This window comes from Quercus robur, chromosome 4, assembly GCF_932294415.1.
Source record: "Quercus robur chromosome 4, dhQueRobu3.1, whole genome shotgun sequence".
In the NCBI taxonomy this organism is placed as follows: domain Eukaryota; kingdom Viridiplantae; phylum Streptophyta; class Magnoliopsida; order Fagales; family Fagaceae; genus Quercus; species Quercus robur.
In genome coordinates this window covers 38421506-38446522 of record NC_065537.1, presented here as the reverse complement: position 1 = coordinate 38446522, position 25017 = coordinate 38421506, and the positions used below count along the sequence as shown (strand labels likewise).

At 34.5% G+C, this 25017-nt stretch overlaps 1 protein-coding gene across 1 annotated transcript; it reads right to left on the bottom strand.

The window, feature by feature from the left end:
• Window positions 1-316: 316 nt before the first annotated feature.
• On the bottom strand, window positions 317-15055 carry LOC126721496 (C-terminal binding protein AN-like). Its single transcript, XM_050424543.1, has 9 exons — window positions 13881-15055; window positions 9505-9725; window positions 6327-6927; window positions 5023-5191; window positions 4798-4928; window positions 3192-3992; window positions 3004-3051; window positions 2639-2752; window positions 317-681 (listed from the first exon to the last, which is right to left on the bottom strand). The coding sequence occupies exons 1-9, from the start codon at window positions 14586-14588 to the stop codon at window positions 607-609; spliced, it is 2868 nt and encodes a 955-aa protein (XP_050280500.1). The 5' UTR covers window positions 14589-15055; the 3' UTR covers window positions 317-606.
• Between the last annotated feature and the right edge of the window lie 9962 nt (window positions 15056-25017).

Below are 25017 nucleotides of genomic sequence, written 5' to 3'. Positions count from 1 at the left end.
AAACAAAGGAATGACTGGTTTCACTTTTTATTCGTTTCCTCTCAGAATGCCCCAATGCAAATGAGATGTCATTTTGATTTGATCTAACATTGGTGAAAGGATGGGGGAATTCCAGAATCCAGTGTGCTTGAAGCTTAAGCTCATAGAAAGAAAGAAAGAAAGCAATACTAGACTGCTTTTTTTTTTTGTCCACTAAATTAAAGCATTATAGAGGAATAAGCTTTTTATATGAATCATGTCATGGAAAGAGCACTTCTACAAGTACCTAGGAAAGAATTGAGAGGTTTTTAGTTGCAACATCACAAGTCTAATGATATAAGTGAATAAAAGAAGACATTCCCACAGAATAACTCTCATATGTTCAAACGGAATATCTCTTGTATATTACAAAGTACATTCATTTCATACGAGGCCGAATAACCCAGAAAACAGAAGGCAATACAAGGCTCATAACATCTCAAAAATAAAAAAGAAGAGAGAGAGAGAACCAAAAAAAAAGAAGAAAAAAGAAAAGAAAAGGAAAGAATGATTTACAACTTTAAAACTGTAATAAACTAATACAAACCTCATGGGCAGGAAAAAGTTAGCATTCTTAATTCTCAGAATTTAATCAAGCCAGCGAGTAACCCCATCATCTTCCCCCATAGCTGCTAGAACTTCAATGCGCACATCCAAAACAGCCTACAGTTTGCAAAAATAAAAACACTTTCATACAAGTAACACGCAAAAAGGAAAAATTGGATGAGCTTAAGAGCAGCTAGTTATAGCAATGTTAAAAACTGACTCAAGCATACAGATATACATGTATCAGAAAGACTAAAGAATGACAGATAACAGCAATAGATATTATGCATTCTTTGAATTTGAACAGCACTCAATCACAACAGATCAGACTGCCTGCAAATTATAGCAATCAAGTCTTAAACAAGATCGCAAACTTTTGCCAATGAGCTCCTCCATGAGGAAGGATGGAGGGTAAGGTTATGAATTAAAACCCAATGGGCGGGTGTGAAACATACCAAAGGTTGGTTGGGGGGTGGGGTGAATTTTAAGACCCCTCCTATCCAAATAATGCCGTAATCTAAGAATGTGGACCTAACAAGAACCTTGGTTTGTGACAAGCCCGGGAACGTTAAAATTTAAGAATCCCTACATATCTGGGGTTTTTTTTTTTTGGTGTTTTTAAAAGGATAGTATCGAAACCTGTGATTATTTAAGACACTAATTGGTTTTTAATGTAAAGATGGACCTACAAAAACCCCGGCATGTCTGTGTTGGACATGCCAGGACAAGACTACATGCATGTCTAACAAAGAAAATAGTTTTATTTATTTAATTTTTTTTTTCAGACTCAATCAAGCAACCTAGAGACATTATCTCATGACACAGTGAACAATAAAATTTTAAGAGGTAAAAAATGGATTTTGATTACGTGCACAATGCACGTTGCTAATGACCCCTCAAATCATATATGCTCTCTCTCTATATCCCTCTCACTCAACCATTTGACACTCTCCCTGCTTAGCTTAGCTGCAGCTCAAAGCTCTTTGGAGGTTTTCTCTCTCTCGGCCCAGTACTACTGGTTAAAAATTCATCTATGTTTTGGCCCCAAGTGAGGGGACAATACTAGATTTGAATTAGTGACCTCTGTTTCATGAGATATGGTAGTCCAAGCCAATTGTTCTACCCCTTGAGGTTAACAAAGAAACGTTTATTATAATAAAAAAAAATCCATTGCTATTAATGACTACTGAAAATTTGACTGCTACCAATAATTTTTTTTTTTTTTTTTATTATTGTTCTCAGTTTTGATGTAGGAGGTAGTTTATTTGTACTCTAAGAATCATGTTATGGGTATGAATATACTTCTTTGTTTTCAATGATTGCTTTTAAATTACTTTTATATATGTTTTTAAACATTTTGATGGCTTCTAAAACCTAAAATAAGCATAAAAATATGCCCACAAATATATAGCCAATATTAGTTTATTGGGAAAATTACAATTTACCTCCATGTGATTTGACCTTGTCACAATTTTGTTCATAAACTTTTAATTGCTACATTTGACCCCCTAAGGTTTGAATTCAAATGAAATCATTAGTAGTCCTTTAAATGGAACCCTAATGATTTTAATTTAGTCCAAACCTTAAGAGGTCATAATATAGAAATTCAAAAAACTTGTGGGACTAAAGTGAGATTAGACCAAACCATAATGGGGTAATTGTTGGTCCATAAAATTCAAAATCTGTTAATTTGGACAGAACCCAAACAGTTTCATTTTAATCCAAACCTTAGGGGGTCAAATGTAACAATTGAAAGATTGTGAACTAAATTATTATATAGCCAAACCACAATGGGGTAAATTGTAAGTTACCCAAATTGATTGTTATGTATCCCATTGTGTTTAAATGTTTCAAGAACTGTCGTGTCATATCATTTCCATGCTTCTTAGGTTGTAACGCCTCATTATCATGGATTCACATGGAAAAGTTTTTCTTTTAATTATTTAAAAAAATAAAAAAGGGTCCAATCCAATGTTGGAGGACAGAAATAACAGTAGCTTTTGCATGTGTCAAGAAGTAGCAGCCAAACTAGTTGACAGCATATGCAATTATATGGAGCAACAACTGAACTTACCGAGTGATTTCTACAGTTCACCAGCCGACATTCCTCCAAAGGACCTTCCAACATCCAAGTCTCCCAAACATCAAAGCTGTGACTAGCAAAAACAAATTCCGTTCTTCTATTGATCTGCCATGTCAAAATAGAAACTGCTTCAATTACCAAATAAGTAGAATTTGATAGTGGAAGTGCATTTAAATTGTCAGGAAGGCAGTATAGTATATGTTGTCAGATACACAGATCCCACTGACAGCTAAGAGGTTCATTTTGGAATTTGAATCCATGATGCATTAAAAATTAAATATTAACAAGCAAGGCTTTTAAATGCTCCAATAACAATTCCAGGACCACATGCTCCACCTAGAAGAGTTTCATAATACCTGCAATAATTTTCCACCAGCAGCAAATGATCGCAAACCAATTGTATCCTGAAGAAGAGGCATTCATATAATGATATATCAGCTAATCAGGATTGCAGTTAATATATCTAATTTAATCTACCTATCATTAACTGAGAATAGGCAGGAACTTAGTCCCAGCATAAAGAGTTAAGTTCCAGTTAACAAACCTTGTTTCTGAAAACAACAAGGAACTGTGCTGCAGGATCTCTTTTTGTTACATTTGACATGGTATCTAGGAACCAGCCACCACCTTTAACTCTTTGCCTTGAAAGATGGAGAATAGGACGATCTCTAGCATATAAAGCTACAACATACCCATCTTTCAACAAACCATCAGACTTTCCACTAAGTTTCTTGCTTGACTTTAAAAGCTGGTCAGAAGTCGATTCTTGCATTGATTCTATAGTTGTTTTCCTACTTCTTGAGTCTTCAGGGGAAGCAAACCGTGAACTGGAACTTAATGCTTGATCTGTGCCACTCATAGCAGTATCATCTTCTCTAAGCAGGGTACTTTCCTTTTCTATTGCTGAGGGTTCATCTGATTTTTGCTGGGATTTTTGACGTGTATGCCTCTTCTTGGCCTTCTTACCTGATCTGCTGCGCCTTCCTTCAGATCGAGTAACAGTACTTTGTGACAAACCTGAAACCTGGTGCTGGCTAGGAGACTCTTTAGATTTATCACCACCTTTTTTTTGGGAGCTTTCTGGACTTGCAAGAACATCATCTATCAATCGCTCACCAACTGAACCCTGCAGAGCACTTTCTTTGTCTTGCTTATCAGATTGTTCATTTTCATCACCTATGTCACTTTCCAATTCTTCCTCATCAGAGATGGCATTCTTTGGAACAACCCCATCAAAGAAGAATGTCTGCAAGATAGACATTGCTTTCTCCCTTATCTCCATCCATACTTCTTCACTATAGTCAGCACTTCGTGGAAGAATCAATACATTGGGCATCTCTTTTATCTGAGGCAAGGCATGAAAAGATACATTAGCTACTATATTCTTAGTGGCTCTATGTGCAGCCATATGCAATAATGTCTACAGCTGTACAGCATAACAAATATTTTTCTCGGATGAAAAATCTCATATCGTTTAGGAGTAAGTTTAATGTTTGAAAACCTTGACTTTGCAACAGCACCACCTAGCACTGCATGGTTTCTTAGTTGGGATTAAAGGGACACTTATCAGCTCAAAGACAGTTTCATGGTTTGCTAAAGAAGTAAATGCAGATATAGAGATCAAGACAATTGCACTTCAACAGAGAAGCATTGAATGAACTAATGAAGACATGGGTGATTCAAGACTAGGGCCAGTCAAGGGTATAAGCTTCAGCAAGTGATGAAATAGCAAAAAAAAAAAAAATCATGTGTGCACAGAGGATGCTATATTTAAATAAAGCCTCACAAATTTAGCAGACCATACGAGATAGAGCATACAGCATGCAACGCTTTAGTCTATTACGTTATGCCATTCCTCAAACCCTCTCTATTTCTATTAGGCTGGATAGTAATAGCATTTTACTTGTCTTCCTGCCAAGAGCATGAACATCCCCTATATCAGGCAAGAGATGAAGCAGCACACCTTACTCTCTCTATTGCACATGCACTCATGGAATGTGGGACTGGACTGGACATTATAGATATTTTAGTTATTCTCAGCATAATGATAACCCAGGAGACAAGCTGAGATTGTCAGGCAAGCATGCACATGAGTGTGTGTGGGCGTGCATGCCTCTGTATAAATTCACATCTGCACACTAGTTACATACCCAGGCTTCCATCCATTGAGGCCCTTCAGCGCCATCCAGAGCACAGCCAGCTAAGGTGCCATCAATCAAAAGCTGCTTCACTGCACAATCATCCAACAGCTGACTACTACCCGTATTCACAAGAAATGCCCCTGTGCATTAAAAAAAAATCCACATTTTTTTTAATAAAAAGAAGATGACAAAAGTGAACCACAAAGCTTTTTATAAAGAAGGATCCCTTAATACCAGGCTTTATATGCTGCAAGGTTTCTGCATTAATAATCTGAATTGTTTCGTTTGTTAGAGCACAGTGAAGTGAAATAAGGTCACTTGCAGCAAGTAAATCATTAAGAGTATCCATTCTGCGGGCAGCAGAAGGAAAATTTTTGGAAGACCCGCTTAACTTTCCTTTTCCCTGAGAAAATATTAAGGAAAATGTTTCAGAACAAATCCAATTCATTTAACAAAGTAGACAAGGACAAATTTCAACAATGGACCATGAACACAAAGTGATACAAACAAGTCACTTTATTTTAGAAAAGTCAAAACTTAGGTACAGTTTTTTTTTTTTTTTTTGATAAGTAAAAGATATATTGATAAAAAAGGGGACACCCTAGTGCACAGGGAGTGTACAAGGGAAAAGAAATTAAATACAAAAATTACAAGAGTCTAGGAAATCAATAAAAGAGGGGAAAGATTTATCTTGCAAATCAAACAACCAATCCCTTAAAGTTCTAAAAAAGAGAAGCTTGAGGTCAGGAATAGATTTCTCAGTATCTTCAAAACATCTACTATTCTTTAGGTGCTATACATTAGGTTCCCCAAACTAAATTCAAACATGCAACTCTAGAAGCTATATCTATACACAAGGAAACACATTGCCCAATAAGCCACATGGTTGTGCTGCATAGCTTGAGATACAACACCTAAAGAACTATAACTAAGTTTTTCCATAGAACTCAACAGTCAGTAGAGTAAATCATTCTTTAGTTCTCTTTGCCATTTAAACTCAACCAATTATAACCCAACATTGTTCTATCAAAAATTTGTACCTCCTCAACATCTAAAATAAGCACATTTTTAGCAACCAAAAATACATCGATTTGAACTCCAAAAAAACAAAAGCCTATCTGATTCTTACTTCATAAAAAATACAATATAAAGCACATTTCAAGCTGCAAAGATAAATTTGATACGAACAAAATGTACTCATTTCTATCAGATTCACAGTGCATTCACGCATTCCTATCATTACTCAAATCCTACTCACAAAAAATATAAACAATTCACATTTATACAGTAAAAAAAAAAAGTCAACTCGGAAAAAAATGCCTTAAACATAAAAGATAAACACATTTTGAGCTGCAAATAAATTCGATTCAAGCAAAATGTACTCACTAATATCAAAGCGAAGCACATTTTTTCAATTGCTAATCATGAAATCCAAAAAAATAAGCAACAATGTGCTCAAATCCAACTCTCACAAAAATCATAGACAAATCACAGTGAAAAAGAGGAGTGAATAATAGGAAATTTGAAAAAAAAAAAACCTCGTGAACATCAAAATAGAGAACGCTGATCTTGAAGGCTAAGCTTCTCGTAGCCAAAGACCTAGCCGAAGCAGATCTACCAATAATCCCCAAAACCAAGCCACGGCACCGTCGCATTCCTCTACAAAGTGGCTGAACCGACCCGAGCCAACCCGCGGCGGAGAGAGCATGCCGCGAGAGCAGATGAGTCCTTCTCAACAACCCAAGGAAGAGAGCCATAACCGTATCGGCGATCTCCTCTGCTCTCGAGGCATCCACGTGGAGGAGGCGGAGACCGAGGTCGGCGGCGAGGGTGGAGTCGACGGAGCGGTCGGCGGAGCCAAGGCAAAGGATGAGTTGGTAAGGGCGGAGGCGGCGCTGGGCGGCGCGTGGGAGGTAGGCGAGGGAGTGGAGGACGACGGCGGCGGCGGACTCGATTTTGCCATCGGATAAGCGGCTGAGAGGGACGTGTTCGACGGCGGCGACGCCGGACAAGCAGTCTTGTTCTAGAGCGCAGTCTTCGATGCAGTTTAGGGTTACTACTAAGGGGAGAGGTGTAGGGGAGTTACGGTGTGGCATTGTTGTAGAGGATCTTTGGTTTTGGTTTTGGTTTTGATTGCTGCTGCTGCTGCTCAACATTATTCTTCTTCTTCTTCTTCTTCTACTTTCTTTGTTTTGGTTTAGGGGTTTAGGATTGTGAATTTTGGGGATTTAATGAGGGTAAGAGTGTAAAAGGACATTTTGTTTTTCCGGTGAGGGGTCGTTTTTTTGGTTGCTCTCTCTCTGTCTGTCTCTCCTGTGGTCTTGGAGTCACAGTGGAGAGAGAGGTTCAAATTCTTCAGTGTGTGTGTGTGTCCCCCGCTTCGTAAGTGAGAGAGTGAGAGAGAGATCGTAGCCAGCCTAGTCGTCTTTCATTTCACCTTTTTGCTTGGCTTGGAGTGGTTTAATTAACTCCATCCATTTATATGCTAAATAAATATCGCTTTCATGAGTTTCGCTTTTTTGCTACAACTTTTGGACATTTTATTTGAATTACATCACTTTTGTACATGAGACCATCACTGATTTTTGGTGAAACAATCCAATTACCACTTTATACATGCACAAAATTTGTGTCCTAGACCTAGAAGAATTGTTTGTGGTCAGCACTTGGGAGCGTTCAAATTCTAAGCCACTAGCACTGTGTAAAGTGTCCGTGGATACCCACACCCAACCTCCCAAAATATTTCTAGCTAACGACAACAAATGATAGAGAGATCTAGCCTAAAATTGCATGGTTTCAATGTCAAAATATAATAATAATAATAATAATAATAATTGAATGGTTTCGTTATCTACCACTTGGATGTCTCACCTAGTGTTTTGAAATTTACAAAACAAGAGCAATCAAAAAGAGATACTGTATAGAGAAGTGATTCTGTTAGGTTAGGACTAAGGACATCATAGAATGACTTGTATCATATGGGGGAAGCAATAGCATGCTGTATGCCGTATTTTCATTATTAGTTCAATTCAAGTCTTGCTAAAACAATACGTTCCATTTTCAAGTATTGCTAAAACATTACGCAATTAGCATGTTGTTGAGATGTAACTATCCTCTAATATAATTGCAATGTTGATTACCAAACCAATAATAGGTTATCTTGGATGATGTGTTGAGGGATAATCAATCATAGTTAATTAGGGTTCAAGTGATTGACTAGTGATAATTAATGACATTCTTTGTGATACTTTATGTCTATTTGTAGTTCAAACCTCAGCTTTTCCCCATTTTTTTAATTTTAATTTTAATTTTAATTTTTTTTATACATGATAGAAATTCTACTTTAGTCTAATCTAAGTGTATATGAATATGAAATTCTCTTCTAAAGACTTGAACTCCGACCCTTACCCTCCACACCCTCAACCTTTCCCCCTACTTACCTTTAAAAAGAAAAAGAAAAAAGAAAAGAGTATCAATCATAGCTAATTATGGCATGAGAAGGAGAAGGCATTCCAGTCTGGCAAGTGGCAAGGGTAATTCAATAGGTTGACTGATCCCATCGAGAATAATAGTTAACAATCCTTCGCCTAGGCTCTTGGCTCAACTGGTAATGATGTGGAAATGTAATGGGGCCAGCATTGGCTCTGATTTGAATTGAGGTGCCATCAATAAGATGAATCCCTGGCGCATGAGATGAGAGTGCTAGAATTATAAATAACCATAGTCAACCACTTGGGACAACGCTGGCCCTTGGAAGCCTTTCAAAAGATAAAAAAGACCCATATATATTTGCCTTCACATTCATCCGAAAGCATTGAATGAGAAAGCAAAAGCGGTTTTGAATAGGATTTTCCAGCAAACTGTTTGTTTCCCTTCAAAAGGGTACAGCAATTTTCAAAAACCACGTTTCCAGGCTATGAATGGCCCACCTACAAGAACATAGAAATTAGATCATTATCAAAGATCCCAACCAGCCAGATTTGCGTTTGTTCAGTACAGTAACTAAATTGCTAAAACCCATATAAATATTTTACTTATTTCAAAACATAACCCGCTAATTACAACTAATGAATGGAATAGAATGGTAAGAACCATCAAAGTTTGATTACAAACATAGAGAACAATCTAACATTTCCTACAAAAAAAATAATCATAACTATAGACTTCCCAGAAATACGTAAAACAACCCAAAATTTCTACATGACACGAGCATATAGATACATCTTCATAGAAACAAAGTCATACTTCACGGGCTTATGCTGACAGCTGAACAAGTCTTTTTTTATTTTTTATTTTTGTTGGCATATTTATCAAAACTGTTGTAAGTTCCTGTCTCTGAAGGCTGTATTTTACCACAGTACTGGTCAAAGGGACTGAAGCATCAGACATTACATCCACCTTCATGTTTCATCTGAGACAACAAATTCATGGCACCGAACGCAGCCATAGATGTAATAAGTGAGATTAGCGTCTCTCGGTGCTTTATGTAAACAGAGAAACTACTCAACAAAGAGCCTATACAGATTCCTTCTCAACTACAAAAAAAAGCTCATGCTTAACACTTAACAGGTTGATGCTACTAATTAATGTCTCTTGCTTCCTCACCCACAATCTCGAAATCCTTGAAGATTTCGTTTAAAATCTCAAAAGGCTTCCTCCCTTTTATTAAAACCAGAATAACAAATTTCCATTTGAAATGATCCGGATCAGAGAAACCTCCTCCTAAAATTACTAGTTGTGGCTTGATATGAACGCATGAGAAGTCCGACACCAATCCCAATGCCAAGACACATCCCAAGACCAATCCCAACGCCAACTCGAACACCAGCATTAAACCACGAGAGTTGGCCATCCTCACCAGGGTACATTTCTTCGGAGTAAAAGCCATGATTAATCTTCCCATTGGGCTCATAATCATCAACTTCTGATTCTGTGAACTGCAAAAGCCCCAGAGAGGATCATAGATCAGTTAATATAAAAGAGAGTATTTTTTTTCCCTGGTACAAAAGATTAGAGAAGATTCAATTGTTTCTTTCCCTTAACTGGTAACAAAAATTGGAATGTTCTCTAAAAATAGGATGTTTCAGGATCAATTTTTCAAGAGAAGTTCCTAAAACAGGTTCCGCATTGTACTCTATTTTTGTGAATCTAAAAACAAAAGCCATTATCAGACAACAGAAATGAAGCAGATCACATCAATGCAATATAAGTTTAGCATTTTCCTTCCCCCCAAAAAAAAAAGAAAAAAAAAGGGCAAAGGCTCTAGATATGAATGGGCTTAAAATGCACTATATTACATTGAATTTGCAAAATTTTCATTGCCCGGTTAAGCTCTTGAAAGTTAGATAGCTGCATTGTATTTGTTAAAAATGAATTTCTGTGAACAGAGAGGAAGGTGAGATAATCACAAAGAAGTAATCATTGGCTTCCAAAACCAGATAGAGCAAACAGGGAAATTGGATGATTCTTTACACTTTGTAGTTTGTACACAAAACAGAATGAACTCAGAGGTTCATGATTGAGTAACATACATGGAGCTGACCATGAGTGGCTAGATTTAGAACCAACGGCTAGGTCAACATCCCCAACCCCCCCACCCACAACCACACCCCCACACAAAAAGAAGAAAAGAAATTCTAGACACTAGACAGTAACAATCTGTCACATTAATATTTTCACATAAACACTAATATCAATTTTATTTTTTTCATGCTAAAAGACTATAGTTGCTAGAAAATGACCTTTGATCACTCATTTGCTCATATTTTTAACCATAACAAATTTTTGAGTGAGACTTGTTTCATTAGAAAGTAGATATATAGGGCTTCAAAATGGACACATATTTGACCCAATTTCGATTAAAATGCGTGAGATATGACTGTATGAAGTTAGGGAAATTGGGTTGTCTACACGTCGTAGGATGCATACGTGCTCCCTAAATTGGTGCTTAAAAAACCATACTTTCAACTTTGCATATTTAAACCCAATAAGATTTCAAACTCTTTGTAGGGGCATGTCCAATCATCTAAGAGGCTCTAGAACACTTAGGAACACCCCTACCCCCACCCCCCAAAAAAAAGCCCTAGGTTGGCCTATAACTAGTTAACTACCCACCTTATACCTCAACCCAAGCGTTGGCTACCACCTTAAAAAAACATTATTTTTTTCATTAATTCTCTTTTAAACCCTCTCTCTAGGAGTCCATTCCAATGTTTTGAACTCCATTATGTTCTGAGTTCCGACTGAAATATTCTGATATTGTACATGAACTGATGCAATAAACCCCCACATTCCATTTTGGTCAAAATTCCGACTAGTAGCAACTTGCACCGGTCATTCTAGCAAAATTCCAGCATTTTGGACCAAAATTTTTCTTATGGCTTTCTTATATATATATATATATATATATATTTTAACAAAGAAGCCAACTTTTATAAGATTTTATGAACTTTTTACATTTGTTTGATTATGTTATGAACTTTTATAGTTTTTCTAAATGATATCTTTTATAAATTTATGTGTGTTAATTAGATGGCATGACTTATAAGTATGGACTTATTTTTCCTTGGAAGAGTACCTGGTGCGTAAAGGCACCTAAAAGGGTGTCTTTCTTTTTATGGACAACGGACCATTGATAATCTTGTTAAGAGAGGTTTGCCCTTGATGGGGAAATTGTGGACCATCTTTTGCTCCACTATAAGTTTGCTAATGCTTGATGGAGTGAAGTTTTTCTGATGTTTGGTATCCAGAGGGTGATGCCGAAGATGGTTGCTTCTCATCTTTTTGCATGGAGGAAGTGGTTGGGGAAACATCTTTCAACTATTTGGAATATGGTTCCAGCTTGTCTAATGTGGTTAATTTGGCAGGAATGCAATATCCATACCCTTGAAGATAATGAGACCTTTAAATCTCTTAAAATCTCTACTTTTTGGTACTTTTTTCAGTCGGCTTGTATCTTGAGTTTTATGCAATGTGTTTCCATTTCTAACTTTCTATAATTTGTAGTTTTACTTCTTGAGTTATATGTATTTTCTTTAAGTACAAAGTGTTCACCATAGTGAAAACGATGTTCTTTTTTTTCAATAAAACTTCTATATATATTGGCAATCTCAAAATAGTACACCGGTACCTAAATATTCCATTTTATTAGCCAATCCAGAACAGAATTCAAAAGTTTGGTCCATTCTATACATATTTGTTTTCAATCTTTCTCTAAAACCTTTCAAAGGTCTTTCTTCTTTTGAATTGTGATCATTATGTTTTAAATAGAAGTTCTCAAAATCCCTTTCAATTTCAATTGGTGTTGTAGGTGCTAAGGGGCCAATAAGATCAAGAATCAACCAATCTACAAGTAGCCAAGAGCCTTGTAGCTAAACCCACACCTTGTGGTGTTTCCAACAGAAACATCAAAGACTCAAATCCCCTCTTCCCAAATATCAATTTATCAACAAAACAAAAGCAAGTAGATCCCATCTCATGATCTTTCACTTATTTTCATATTCCGTTTTGTTTTAATTTTAGTATGTCATGATTTTTTATTTGTGTAATTGCTGAGATAATGATTTTCTAGTATGTGTTGATTCAACTATGAGTTTAGTGGGTTTAGATTAAGATTTTAGAAAGACAATGTAAACCCCTGCTTCACATGTAAATAAGTACCCTTAGATATACACAACTTGAATCATGATCGATTTACAATTTTCTTGCTATTGATTGAATTCTTGATTAGTAATTCCCCATGTGCATTTACTATTGTGATTACTGATTAGCCCATTTTGAGCCCTAAACCCTTTCACCTGCAACTCTAAATCCTAGATCTACAAATCCTCCTAAACACCTCAAGCGTACATAGAAAATTTACCCAATTTATTCTACCTGATATATATAGACTATAATCTATATAAAACCAAAGTCTTTTGACTTTTCATTGAACTTCTGATATTGTGCTTATTTTTTAGGCCTAACAATTTTATACTTTCATTTTATATATATATATATAAATATATTTGTAATTCTATATTCACACCCTCCATTAGAATCTTACCTCATCATATTTTCTTTAAAGAATAGAATATATAGTTTCATAACACAATTATAATAAATGGCTATTAACAACTACCATAATTATCAAATTTCATATTTAGACAAAATCGTTGAATTGTAGAATATATATTTTCATATACAAACACAATCGTAATAAATGACGATTAATAAATTCCATAATTATACTAATAAAAAACAACTGTCATAATTATCAAATTTCATATTTAAACAAATTTTAAGGAGAGGGAAAATTATATTTTGCTAAACTTTCTTGTGCATTGAACAGGTTACTAACTAGTCACATATTAAAAGCATAGTTCAAAGTAGGTGACAAGATCAGCTTTGCACAAGATCATACATTGCCACTTTGTTACAACATTTCCTATCTAAAATCACCAATGCCCTGTGAAAACTCAAGTCTATTCTCTCATTACATAAAACACCTCAAACTTAAAATAAAGCTTTCAATGTATTATTGGCATATAAAAACGACCCATATTGCCAACAACATAACGCTAGGAGCCCTGTAGCTCAACTAGTTGGCACCTCCCAATGTTTCCATCCAAGGTTCAAATCTCCTCTTCCCATTATAACTATCGAATTATCAAAAAGTATTGCCAACACCATAACATTTCTACAAAAAATATCAGTCGTCCCAATATAACTCAACTTCTCACACTGCCATCATAACTTGCAACACTTTCCCAATTAATCAAAAATATTTTACAATGTAATGCATTAATAGACTAAAACCATACTTCAAAGCTTTTACACACAATCATACGTTTGCAACAAAATCTTCATTCTAACCCAATGAAAATATAGAGTTTCCAATACATCACTGGCCAGAAAACAAAACATGTTTCTATCAACTAACATTACTCCAATGGAAATGATCAATCAAATTCACAAAAAATTTATACTTCTACTTCCATCACCAATGTACCAAATTACCAAACTATTTCACAATGTGACTTAATTTTTAACCAAAAAAAAAAAAACCCATAGAAATCAATAAAATGAATGAAACAATATGTCAATATCAATACCTGAACTTTCCGGTGGCGAACCAATCCATTGCCATTCCTCTGCTCCTTTCCGATTTCCTCGTCCTCCGGAATCGCGTCGAGGACGGCGTGCCTCAACACCTTCCGCCGCGGGCTAATCTGAATCGTCTTCGTCAAGATCACAGGCACTCCCGAGCAGCAGCCGGCGATATAGACCTCGAAGGAGGGCGCCGAAACCCCGAGCTTCGGCTGGAAAAATGCCGAAGAGCCCGAACCAATCGACGCAGCCATATAACAGTCCATGGTCCAGCCGGTTTTCGCGTCATTGTCGGAGCTGACGCTCCCGTTAAGCCAATTGGCTACCACCGGCTCCAAAGACCCGCAGAGAACCAACTCCTGGTTCTCGTAGACCTCGAATTCGACACCGCCGGTGACGCGGACGGTATCGGTGCTGACGTAGGTGACCTCGGACGACTCCTTATCGAGGCGGTCGCGGCGGAGGGTCAGAGAGGCCGATTCGGAGGCCGGAATGCGCGAATTGTTGATCTCAAGCGATACGCCGATCTCGCGGCGGAGGTGGCGGAGCGTGAGGTGGTCGGGGACGCTGTCGATCACGCACGGCGCGATCCGAACGTAGAAGAGCCGGATTTCGAACCACGAGGAGTGGTTGGGACTCCGAGGCGAATGTCCGTTTGAGAAACCGTACTGTTTGGATGTCGCCATTGACGATTCCTTCTCTGAATTTTCCATTTTTGAGGCTTTTGATTTGGGTTACGAAATTGGTTGAAAGGAAAGGGAAAAAGAATTCACATTTGGGGAAATCTTTCTTTGTTTCTTTGTTTCTCAGGGTTTTGGAATTTTGTGTTGTGCAAGGGAGGAAGGGAGGGAGAGTGACGTTGGCCCTTGGCTTTGTTGGTTGGGATAATTGCTGAAACAAAGAGGACACAGTCAACAACCGCTGGAAATGTGGGGGAATCTTCAAGACACGCGTCATTTTAGGCATTTTGAGAGGGACTTAACGACACCCTTTTTTTAACGCCGTTATCTTTTCTGTTTCTGTTTCTGTTTCTGTTTCTGTTTCTGTTTTGGGCTTGCTACTAGACGACTACCAGTACTAGTAGTGGTCTTTTTGTGTTAAGGAAAATGGGCACATGATAAATAGTTTTGGGCTACTTCTTGGTGTTACCATGCCAACCTCAGTCCGCTCACACTTGTTATTCCGTGTAAGAGCAACTGCATCGGTAGTTGCATAAGTTAGTAAAAAATAAAATAATAATAATAAATAAATAAATAAATAAATAAAGAAAAAAAAAAAAGGTATATCTAAAATTGCGAATTGTGCATGTATGCATAGTTACTGTAACTGTGTATATCAATAATTTATTATTTTTTTCTCTCACCTTTCAAGTTCTTCTCTTTTCCATCGGCCACAGCAACCATCACCCCTGCAACCCAACTCAAATCAAGCCAAACAAAAATCAAGCTAAATGCACCGAAAAACCCAACTCATAATCAACCCAAATCCGAAGAAAAACTCATCCCAAACCCAAATCAAAATCAATAAAAACTAAATCCAACCCAACGGAAAACACATGAAAAATCCAACAAAAACCCACGTGAAAAACCCACCAAAAATCAGTTGGATCTGCCGTCGCCAAGTTGTTGCCGCTCTGCCACCGGTTTGCCTTGCTACCGTTGCTAGATCTTTTGCATGTGTGAATTCTGGGTTTGAGATATGAGTGAGGAAGAGAGTTTAGGGAGAAATAGAGGCAGAGAAGAATTGAGAGAGACACACACACACAATTGGGACTTGGGATGGAAAAAAAAATTAATGAAAGAGATATTTATTAATAAAATAATAATAAAAAATATTATTTAAATAAATTAGAGTGTATAATAGATATTTTGATGTGAGTGTTTTATAAAAGTGGTCTTGTAAAATAGAAAAAGTAGATTGTTGGTGTAAAATAGACGAGAAAATTTAGCCGAAATGATGCGGTTGCTCTAAAAAGTAAAAACCTTGACTCAGACTTCCATATGTCTAAACTCACACCCAATTTTACTAGTTTCAACTTGTGATTATATTTTAACACTTACACCCAGAACTATCATGGTACTTTAGGGAAAAAAAAAATTAGGTGTACCAATTACCTGGTAAGACTTAAACATGTTATGGATTTAGGTGTGTTTCTAGACTTATATTTCTTTTTTTTGGCCGAGTACATATATAATACTATAATTAGGAGATGGGAAATTTTAATCTAGATGTCTTAGTTTAAAAAAGAAAAAAGAAAAAATAGAATTGTCTTTTAAGGTACAAGACTCTTAATAATATGAGGTACTGTTTATTTTTTGAGATAATTCAATAATTACAATAAAAGGAAGAGATTTCAACCGTAAACATCTTGGTTGAAAACAATATAGGTATCAGTTGAGTTATAATCTCTTGACAAGATGAAGTGGTGCTTCTTACTTTCAACTTATTATTACTACAATTATTTTGCATGGAAGACTAGAATCACACATTGTAATTGTGACAATTGGCAAATGTTGCGGAGGGTTGATATATTTTGATACATGACTCGTTATTTGGCACAAGAAGAGTTGGCCTTTTTTCCTTTGGTTTAATCATGCCAAGCTAGGCCACTTGGACTTGTTATTTGGCACAAAAACATGGGTAGGTACTCGTTATTTTCAAGTGATTACTACTCAACTATTTTGCAGGGGAACAAAAGACAAAAAAAAAAAAACACTTCTCTTTCGATAAGTAATATAAAACACCTGGTCACAACTTATAATCATGAATTATAAGACAACATATGAAAAGCTAACAACAGGTACCATTATGAATAAAATATCTCTCAAATTACAAAATTTTAGGAATATCAAAGATAAATTGCTATGTCATCAAACAAATATTAAAATTTCATGTTTTTATGATTTGTAATTATGTATAAAATATAAGTTGGTTGATCAAATAGTAAATAAAATTTGATTTGAAATAAATTTGATATGCATGTTATGAATATAAGAAGTATAAAATTTAAAGATTAAATTTTTTAAAATTCAAAAAAAAAAAAAATACATGAAAAGTTTGATAAGTTTCATTGAAACTTTATTCATATCATTATGGTTCTTAAGGGGGCCATTTGGTATAATAGTTTAAGTAATATTTTTCAATTTTTAAATAATATTATACATATTTTTATACACTTTTTTATCTACATATATTTTAAAAAAATACAAATAAAACCCAAGAACAACGTTAAAAAGACCCTAAAATTTTGAACACCCAACTTCCTTTTCTTTTTCTCCTCAAATTAAGCCTAGCGTATCCTACAGTGACCTCGTCCTATTGTACTGTCAATGAAAACTATATAGGCCGGCTACTCTACTCCCACTTGCTAGACAGGAAATGATTGCAAAAATCAATGTCACCCACCATTAAACAGAAATTGTAGTAGTAGTAGAAGAGCTTTTGATTTGATCATCTTGGACCAACATCTTTATCTAAATTTTTGTCCAAATTTTAGTTAAGAGTCTAAAGACTCTCTTTTTCTTTTCTTTTTTGGGTAAACCATGAGATAACATTAAAATTAAGAATTCATAAGTATGTTACAATGCATATTAGTTTTATCAAAAACTAAAATAGTCTCCACCACAGGCGGTAGATTACAAAAAACAACAAAATAGTACAACGACTGCGCTACTAGTTTAGCCAATACATCAACACACTGGTTGACTTCATGATAAGCATGGATCACGCACTTATTTGGGAACTCCTTCAATATGTTCCTGCAATCAGTTAAAAGTGGCTCCATCAATAAATTTTCAAAGCCATTGTTAATAAGAATAACAACACTCAAAGCATCAAGCTCAATAATTAAATGGTGGATTCCCATCTCCTTGAATGACAAGCTTTTCTATTCAATTTAACCATTTCTTCATAAGAAAAAAATTTATATTAACCATTTTTTAAATATATATCCTCTGCCAGCCTCTCTATTTCATTTAAATAATTGTTTCTCAAAAAAAAATTATATATATATATATATATTTCATTTAAATAATCATTTTTCCCTTCTCAAAATCTTCCTTTTCCTTAATAATTTTAATTGTAAGATCTTAATAATAATAATAAAGAGGTTATGTTATATGTCTAGTATAGATTGTGATATAGAAATGAGGTAGATTTGTGTTCTACATATACTTTTCCCACGCGGATGATTACAAAACTTTTGATTGATGTGTGTATTACCACAGAATGTTATTCCTTTAATTTCTGATTGCAGAAACCTTTTGGCAAGAACATGGGCATTGTATCTATTTTGTTAGTACATTTTAAATTAAATCACGTTAAAATTAAATTAACTAAAGCTTAATAAAGGAATGAGTTATAGTGGAGTTTGTTAAAGAAAGAGTTAACTTGTATACAAGTTAACTTAAATAAATAAAGAGGAGTTATCTAAGCTAATAAATATTGTGTAGGTTATAAGAGGTTCTTGAAGATTATATATATATATATATATATATATATAGCTACGCTATATTTGTTGTACACATATTATTCATTTCTTGTACTAAATGGTAAATATGTATATGCTTAAAAAGATGTGAATAAGACATATGAAATTATGGACATTGTATGCACAAAGTGGATGCTAATTAACATGTAAAAAAATAATCAAGACTATTTTTCCTTATAATTATTTGAAACGTGAAACCTAGAGACAATATAGTATTTTTGTGATTTTGGTAGATTAACACTATTTAGGGATTTTTTTTAAACCAAATTGCCCTCTTTTGAAATATCCAAATAGCCCTATTTTGGAACTCCATGGCTGAGATGGCAATGGATAATGATGAAGCCAAAAATGGTCATCAGTTGATAACCTCGTCGGAGCTTATGATGAGGTAACATTCCCTGCAAAGATGAGAGAGAAAGGCACTGGAGTGGTGTTAGCCAATAGTTCTCCAATGATTAAGTCAATAGAGTTTTCAATATCTCTCTAAGAATCATAATGGAATTGTGTATGTCTACCTTTCTCCTGGTGCTTGGTGGCTTATTTATAGCCTTAGTACAACTATTAGGAGGCTCATTCTAAGTGTAATTGATGGCAACCTCTTAATGGCTCTCTTGGCTGTCTTTTGTAATGTATACCTGAGCTTAAATGAGGCTTAATTGGCTCATGGTTGGCCTTTCTGATCATTGGAGCTCGTCGATTACGAAACCATTAATGACAGCTCCATAAATGTTGTATGGTCATCCTCTCATGGACGACCCTGTGGATTGTGCTGTATGACAAACCTATAATTTTAGTACTCGTTAGATAAATGGCTATTCTCACACTTTCAAAACCCTAAGTTTATGGTTGATTAGTGTTCTTTTATCTATGTGAAAATTGAAAACCTAAAATTCATATATAATTTTTCATTATTTTTTCCAATTCAATCTCTCAAACAATTAAAAACTAAGCAGGAGTCAAACGTTACATGTACATTACTAGATACATTGTGGATTGGTACCAAAATTCAAGGCCATTGGTGGCCATAAGAGATCAATGTTCCAATATTTTTGTTTGTTTGAGCCAGATTTAGACAGTGGCGGCTCCAGGAATTTTTCTTAGGGTGTTTCTTAAGAAGTATAAATTATATAATCTAATAAAAAGATAAATTCATATATTGATAACAACAACAATAAAAAAAAAAAACACACAAATACATGAAGTTTACAATTGCCTTCATAGTCTTATTATCAATGCTACAGGCTACATTTTTTTCAATGTACACAATCAAGCAATCATTCATCCACTGAATGTAGAACAATTTATGAAGCAAAATTTAATTTTATTAGCATAAAAAAAAAAAAAAAAACTGAGGGTGTTCTCAAAATTTTTTTTGAAGGGTAGACAAATAAAAAATTTTAAATTATTATATATATATATATATATATATAAATCAAGTAAGGGTGGTCCCATTGGGACCACCTGGCCTTAAGGTCGCGCCACCCCTGGATCTAAATCGCAAATATGGACTAAATTCTCCCAAAAAAAAAAAAAAGTTTTGATGTACAACAAATTACTAACAAAGAGCCTTCCATCATTGAATGAATGAGATGTGGACCATATTATTGACAGTTAATTAATTTGGAGGACCATCCTGGCCTTAAGGTGACACCGCCCCTAGATCTAGATTATAGAGATGGACTAAATTCTCCCAAAAAAAAAAAAAAAGTTTTGATGTACAACAAATTACTAACAAAGAGCCTTCCATCATTGAATGAATGAGAATCGGACCATATTATTGACAGTTAATTAATTTGGAACTGATGTTTTCTAATTGACTTGTGCATGCAGGTTCTACGTTAGAGTTTAGACCCACGTGTATGGAAACATTTTCAACTATTGCTGATCACACGTTTCTGTTGAAGAGAACAAATCGGCCTTTTCAAAGTTAGCTAATGGTGATTCTTGTGCACAAAAATACAAAAAGTAATTACTATTTGTTAAAAGCAGTTAGAATTATATTAATTAGTAATTTAAAAACAATTGTTAGTTATGTTCTGATGAGAGGAATCATCAATAACATTATAGAATCCATTTTCCTCTTTCTTATGTATTGTTTATTTCTCAAAAAAAAAAAAAACCAATAACATTATAGTTTTCATTAAAAAAATTCTAGTTAAAAAGCCATTTCTAACTGTTCAAACCTAACCTATCCGAACACCTGATTAAAAAAGAGCACGAGCAATTTCGATCAGATGGACAAATCAAAATTGAGCTTGGGCTTTAACAAATTAATATCATATTTCCAGTCGGGTCATAGATTTTTAAAAATTCATTTGAAAACTTTGACCCGGCCAAAACTAAAAATGAATATTTCTTTTTACCCATCAACTTTTCAGTGTATTATTAGGTTGTCAAAATCAGGATATTACGTAGGATCATTAGAGGTGAATGAGATCATGAATCGTAGGATCGGACCGTGGATTATAAGATCTTACATTATTTGAGAAAAAAACAAAAAAAAAACACATTTATACGTTAAATAATCACATAAATTATAGATTCATTCATAAAAAACCAAAAATTTGCATTCATTTGATGTAATTACTGATAGAGAAGTGGAAAACAATCCATCTCCAGATCGTCCAAATGGATCGTCCAGAGCCTACAGCGCAGGTTGATCCATGAGTTTATCCAGAAGAAGGAGAAACGTCCAAGAATAATAGCACCACTCCATAAGTTTAAGTCTCCCATGGACGACAGGATCGTCCATGAGGTTCGTCCATGAGAAATCGTTAAATATCCTTGGACGACTAAACCACCCTACACCAGACGGACGAAATCTCAACACTTAGACTTTCGGCAACCCTCAACTATCTCAACAAACCCTTCGAATAAGTTAACTTCCATTAGCAGTTACCGTTTTATATCCGTTAAGGTAGTTAACTCCGGAGTTGTTGGTTTCCACAAATCCTGGGGAGGTTATTGGACAAATAACCGCTCCAGGCTCCCTATATAAGGGACCGGTCTGAACCCGACAGAGGTAAGATTTTCTCTCAGACAAATTTCCAAAACACTTGGAACTTCTTTCTCTACGAGTCTAACTTCTCCATCGGAGGGGATTCGACCGGTCTTCTCCGGTCTCCTCTTTGATCGCGTTTTCTTCCTTGCAGGCCATCAACCGTTTGAACAGCCCACCGAAGCCAGGCCATTCCACCTTACTGATTCGGAGCAATATCAATTACCATACATCACTACATCTACTTGTAAGCACTATTTAAAGAGGCCAAAAATCTCAAAACGTGGCACTCTATTGAAATGTTATATTTTAGGGAAAATTATAACTTATACACTTGTGGTTTAGCTGAAATTTAAGTAGCCTATCTGTGGTTTGAAATTTGATACTTTACCCACCTGAGGTTAGTTCAGTTAGATTTCCTTAACCCACTTTTGTTAAAAACATGATTAAATATGTAATTTTGCTCCACTTTTATGTCTATCTCCTCCAAAAACACAAAAAAAAAAAAAAAAAATACAAGATAAAAAAGAATCCAACGAAATACTTGTATCATGGGATTTCAAATTATAGGTGGGCAGCTTAAATTTTAGTCAAATCTCAGGTGGGTAAGTTGTAATTTTCCCTATTTTTTATTTGAGTCCAATTGATACTCTATCTCTTTACATTATAATAGCAAAACTTGGTCTATTGTGATGTTATTTTTCATTTGGATTCAACTGAGTCTTATGTCAAGTTAAAGAAGATTACAAGAAACCAAGATTGTTTAGGATTGTCAGAATCATATGATCCTACCGATCCTGAATGATCGCAAAAATTCTTGAAAAATCCAGATCGTTTTGGACAGATGGGATCGTAAAATTATAGGATTGTAGGATTTAGACCGGAATTTTTACAAACATTAGTACATGTAACAAATGAGGCGATGGAATGTGGGTCAGAAATGGGTCGTCCTAAACAATGTTTAACCAAAAACATCATTTCACTTCATGGTCATTCATGACATTTTAATTTTATTGCTAAGAACCAATGGACGAATCCTGGGAAGATTTCTACGCTTTCTATCTGTATGCATTGTCTTAATTAAACATTGTTTAATTGAAAATATCATTTCATTTGTACGGTCATTAATGACATATTTTATTGCTAAGAACTGGGGGACAAAATCTTTATATCCTATTTGTATACATTGTGATTGCCAATAAGTGATTGGTATGACACAGTTATGGTAAATGTCGACAAATTCATCATAGACATAATACTATGAGGTAGTTGCTTTCAAATAAAATTATTTCCATGGACTACATAAAGTTGAAAAGATGATATAGAGGACTCATTAACCAAAGGTTTGAGTAGAGGGTAAGTAAATTGCTTACTGAGGGAGATGTGTTTATGACTTAATAGTTTTTGGGATGGCAACTCTACATAGTTGATTAGATATCCCAAGATCTAAGTTCAAAGGGGCAATAGAATCGTGGACACTACCCTTGTCAATATAGAGATAACTTCTCACACCCATTCCTATGTTAAAATAGTTAAGCCAGCAAGTGATCAAAGAGAGTGAAAGGGACACAATTTTGTTTGCTAAGCATTCATACTGTTGGTTTTTTTTTTTTTTTTTGATCAATGTATCTATGATCAATGTATCCTTGGAGATAGACGTTTAAGAGTCTCAAAGCACTATTGATGAAATAGTGTGAGAGGTAAAATCCGTCATCGGGAGAAAATGTCAAACACTAGCGTTTAATCAGATTTGCATTTATCATTCTACGTTCATCTGACCAATGAGTGTATTTAAGTGATTTTAATTTTTTATACATTATACATATTTGTTTCGTTTGTTGTTCCTATTTACATAATCACATGAGTAAGTTATTTGAGAAATATATCCCACAAATATTGCCTTCTACAAGAATATTCAATTGAAATCATAAATATGCATTTTAGGCTGTAATGTTTTAGGGCCAAAATTGGGGGGAAATGTAAAATTGGGGCTAAAATAAATAGATTTCACATTAAAAAAAAAAAAAATCAAGTCACCTCATTACTCTGTTGTTTACATTTATAAGAAAATTAATGAAACATGATGAAAGGACCAACATAGCTCATTTTTAGAACTTTTTAGGGATTGAAATCCGATGATTTGAAACATTAAAGACTAAAAGAGGTTAAAAGGTAAATTTTATGGACCAACAATTTATTTTGACCAAAAGATTATGAAATATTATTAAATTAGTTGAAAACTAATAATAATTTATTTAAAAACCTTATAATGTTTTATAATAGAATTTTAATCAAAAAAAAGTTTTTATACTCTGAGGACAATATTATTAGGATAAAAAGTGTTAAGTGTGTAAAATAAGGGGCTAAAAAAACTATCTACGTATGCTATAAGGAGAAAAAAAAAATCTATAAAGAAAAAAAGAAGAGAATATCAACATGGTATAATCACAATACTGTAGAACAGAACTTACATTATATAAATTATTACTTACATTATATAAATTATTATTATGACCAAATTTCTACCTTATCTTAATTAATTATAGATAATTTCTCAAAAAAAATTATAAATATATCTTCCGTACAATTAAAAAGTACAAAATAACGACAAAATGTCATTAATAAATTAACTTAATAGATCATTATTAAGTACGTAAGACTGAAATTTAAAAAATTTAATTAAAAGATTAATTCGTATGCTTCAGAATTTTCAAAAAGCTCTATGCATAATACATGCCGTTTTCAAAAATTAATTCTATAATATTTAACCTTTAGTTTTCATATCCAATGATTCAAGAGTTAGGTTTTTATTATAAAAAAATAATAAAAACTTAAAAGGGATGTTGTAACATTAGAAGAATATAAAAACGAATAAAATTTGGCCAGTTGATATGCGCTGTACCGGTATATATATTGAGAATCATATATATTTTTTAAGTTAAGACTATATATATGCATGAGGTTTTTTTATTTTTTATTTTATTTTGACTAAATAAAAGAGAAATGAACATTTACCAAAAAAGGAAGAAGAAAAGAAATGAAGAATATTTTTAACCAGTTGGACCATTAGACGAGAGAAGGGGGTATTATTGGGTTTAATGGATCAAGGTTGTACTGAGGCGAAGGGGTTTTATTTGTTGTGTGAGAAGAGGCAAGGCAGTTTTGCGTGATTATATTTGTTTTAAAATTATTTGGCAAAATAATACAATTTGAAACTTATTTTGAGAAATAAACTCTAAATTGATCTCACATTTTAAAGGGATTAGATCTAGCTTTGTCATGCTGACATGGCAATAATAATGTGGCTATTTTAATAAAATTTCTCCACCCAAATCTCGTCTCTAGAGACAAGATGTATTTAATATTTTTTTTTAAGAGTTTCAACTTATGGCATCCGCTTTTAATGATAACATTTTATCATCAGACCAAGACACCAATTGGTTTTTGGTGTAGGCAGGGATTGAATCCCAGATCTCTTATTCAATCATTAGATATTTTACTAGTTGAGTTAACAAGAACCTACTAATACATTTTTTTTCATTCTTTTTTCCTCTTACATTTGTTTACCAAATCTACTCTCCTTTGTCTCTTCAGTTCAATCCCAAATCACTCCTCCGAGTCGTTATCTTCAACTCACCAATCCAACTCCAACTCG

What these genes read in the sequence shown, in the direction of transcription:
- LOC126721496 (XM_050424543.1), bottom strand. Translation starts at nt 14,588, where the DNA reads ATGGAAAATTCAGAGAAGGAATCGTCAATGGCGACATCCAAACAGTAC. An exon ending in ACTAGTAATTTTAGGAGGAG is followed by an intron (nt 6,928 to 9,504) that starts GTTTCTCTGATC and finishes GAGCAGCAGCAG; the next exon opens with CAGCAATCAAAACCAAAACC. An exon ending in TGAACTGTAGAAATCACTCG is followed by an intron (nt 682 to 2,638) that starts GTAAGTTCAGTT and finishes TGCAAACTGTAG; the next exon opens with GCTGTTTTGGATGTGCGCAT.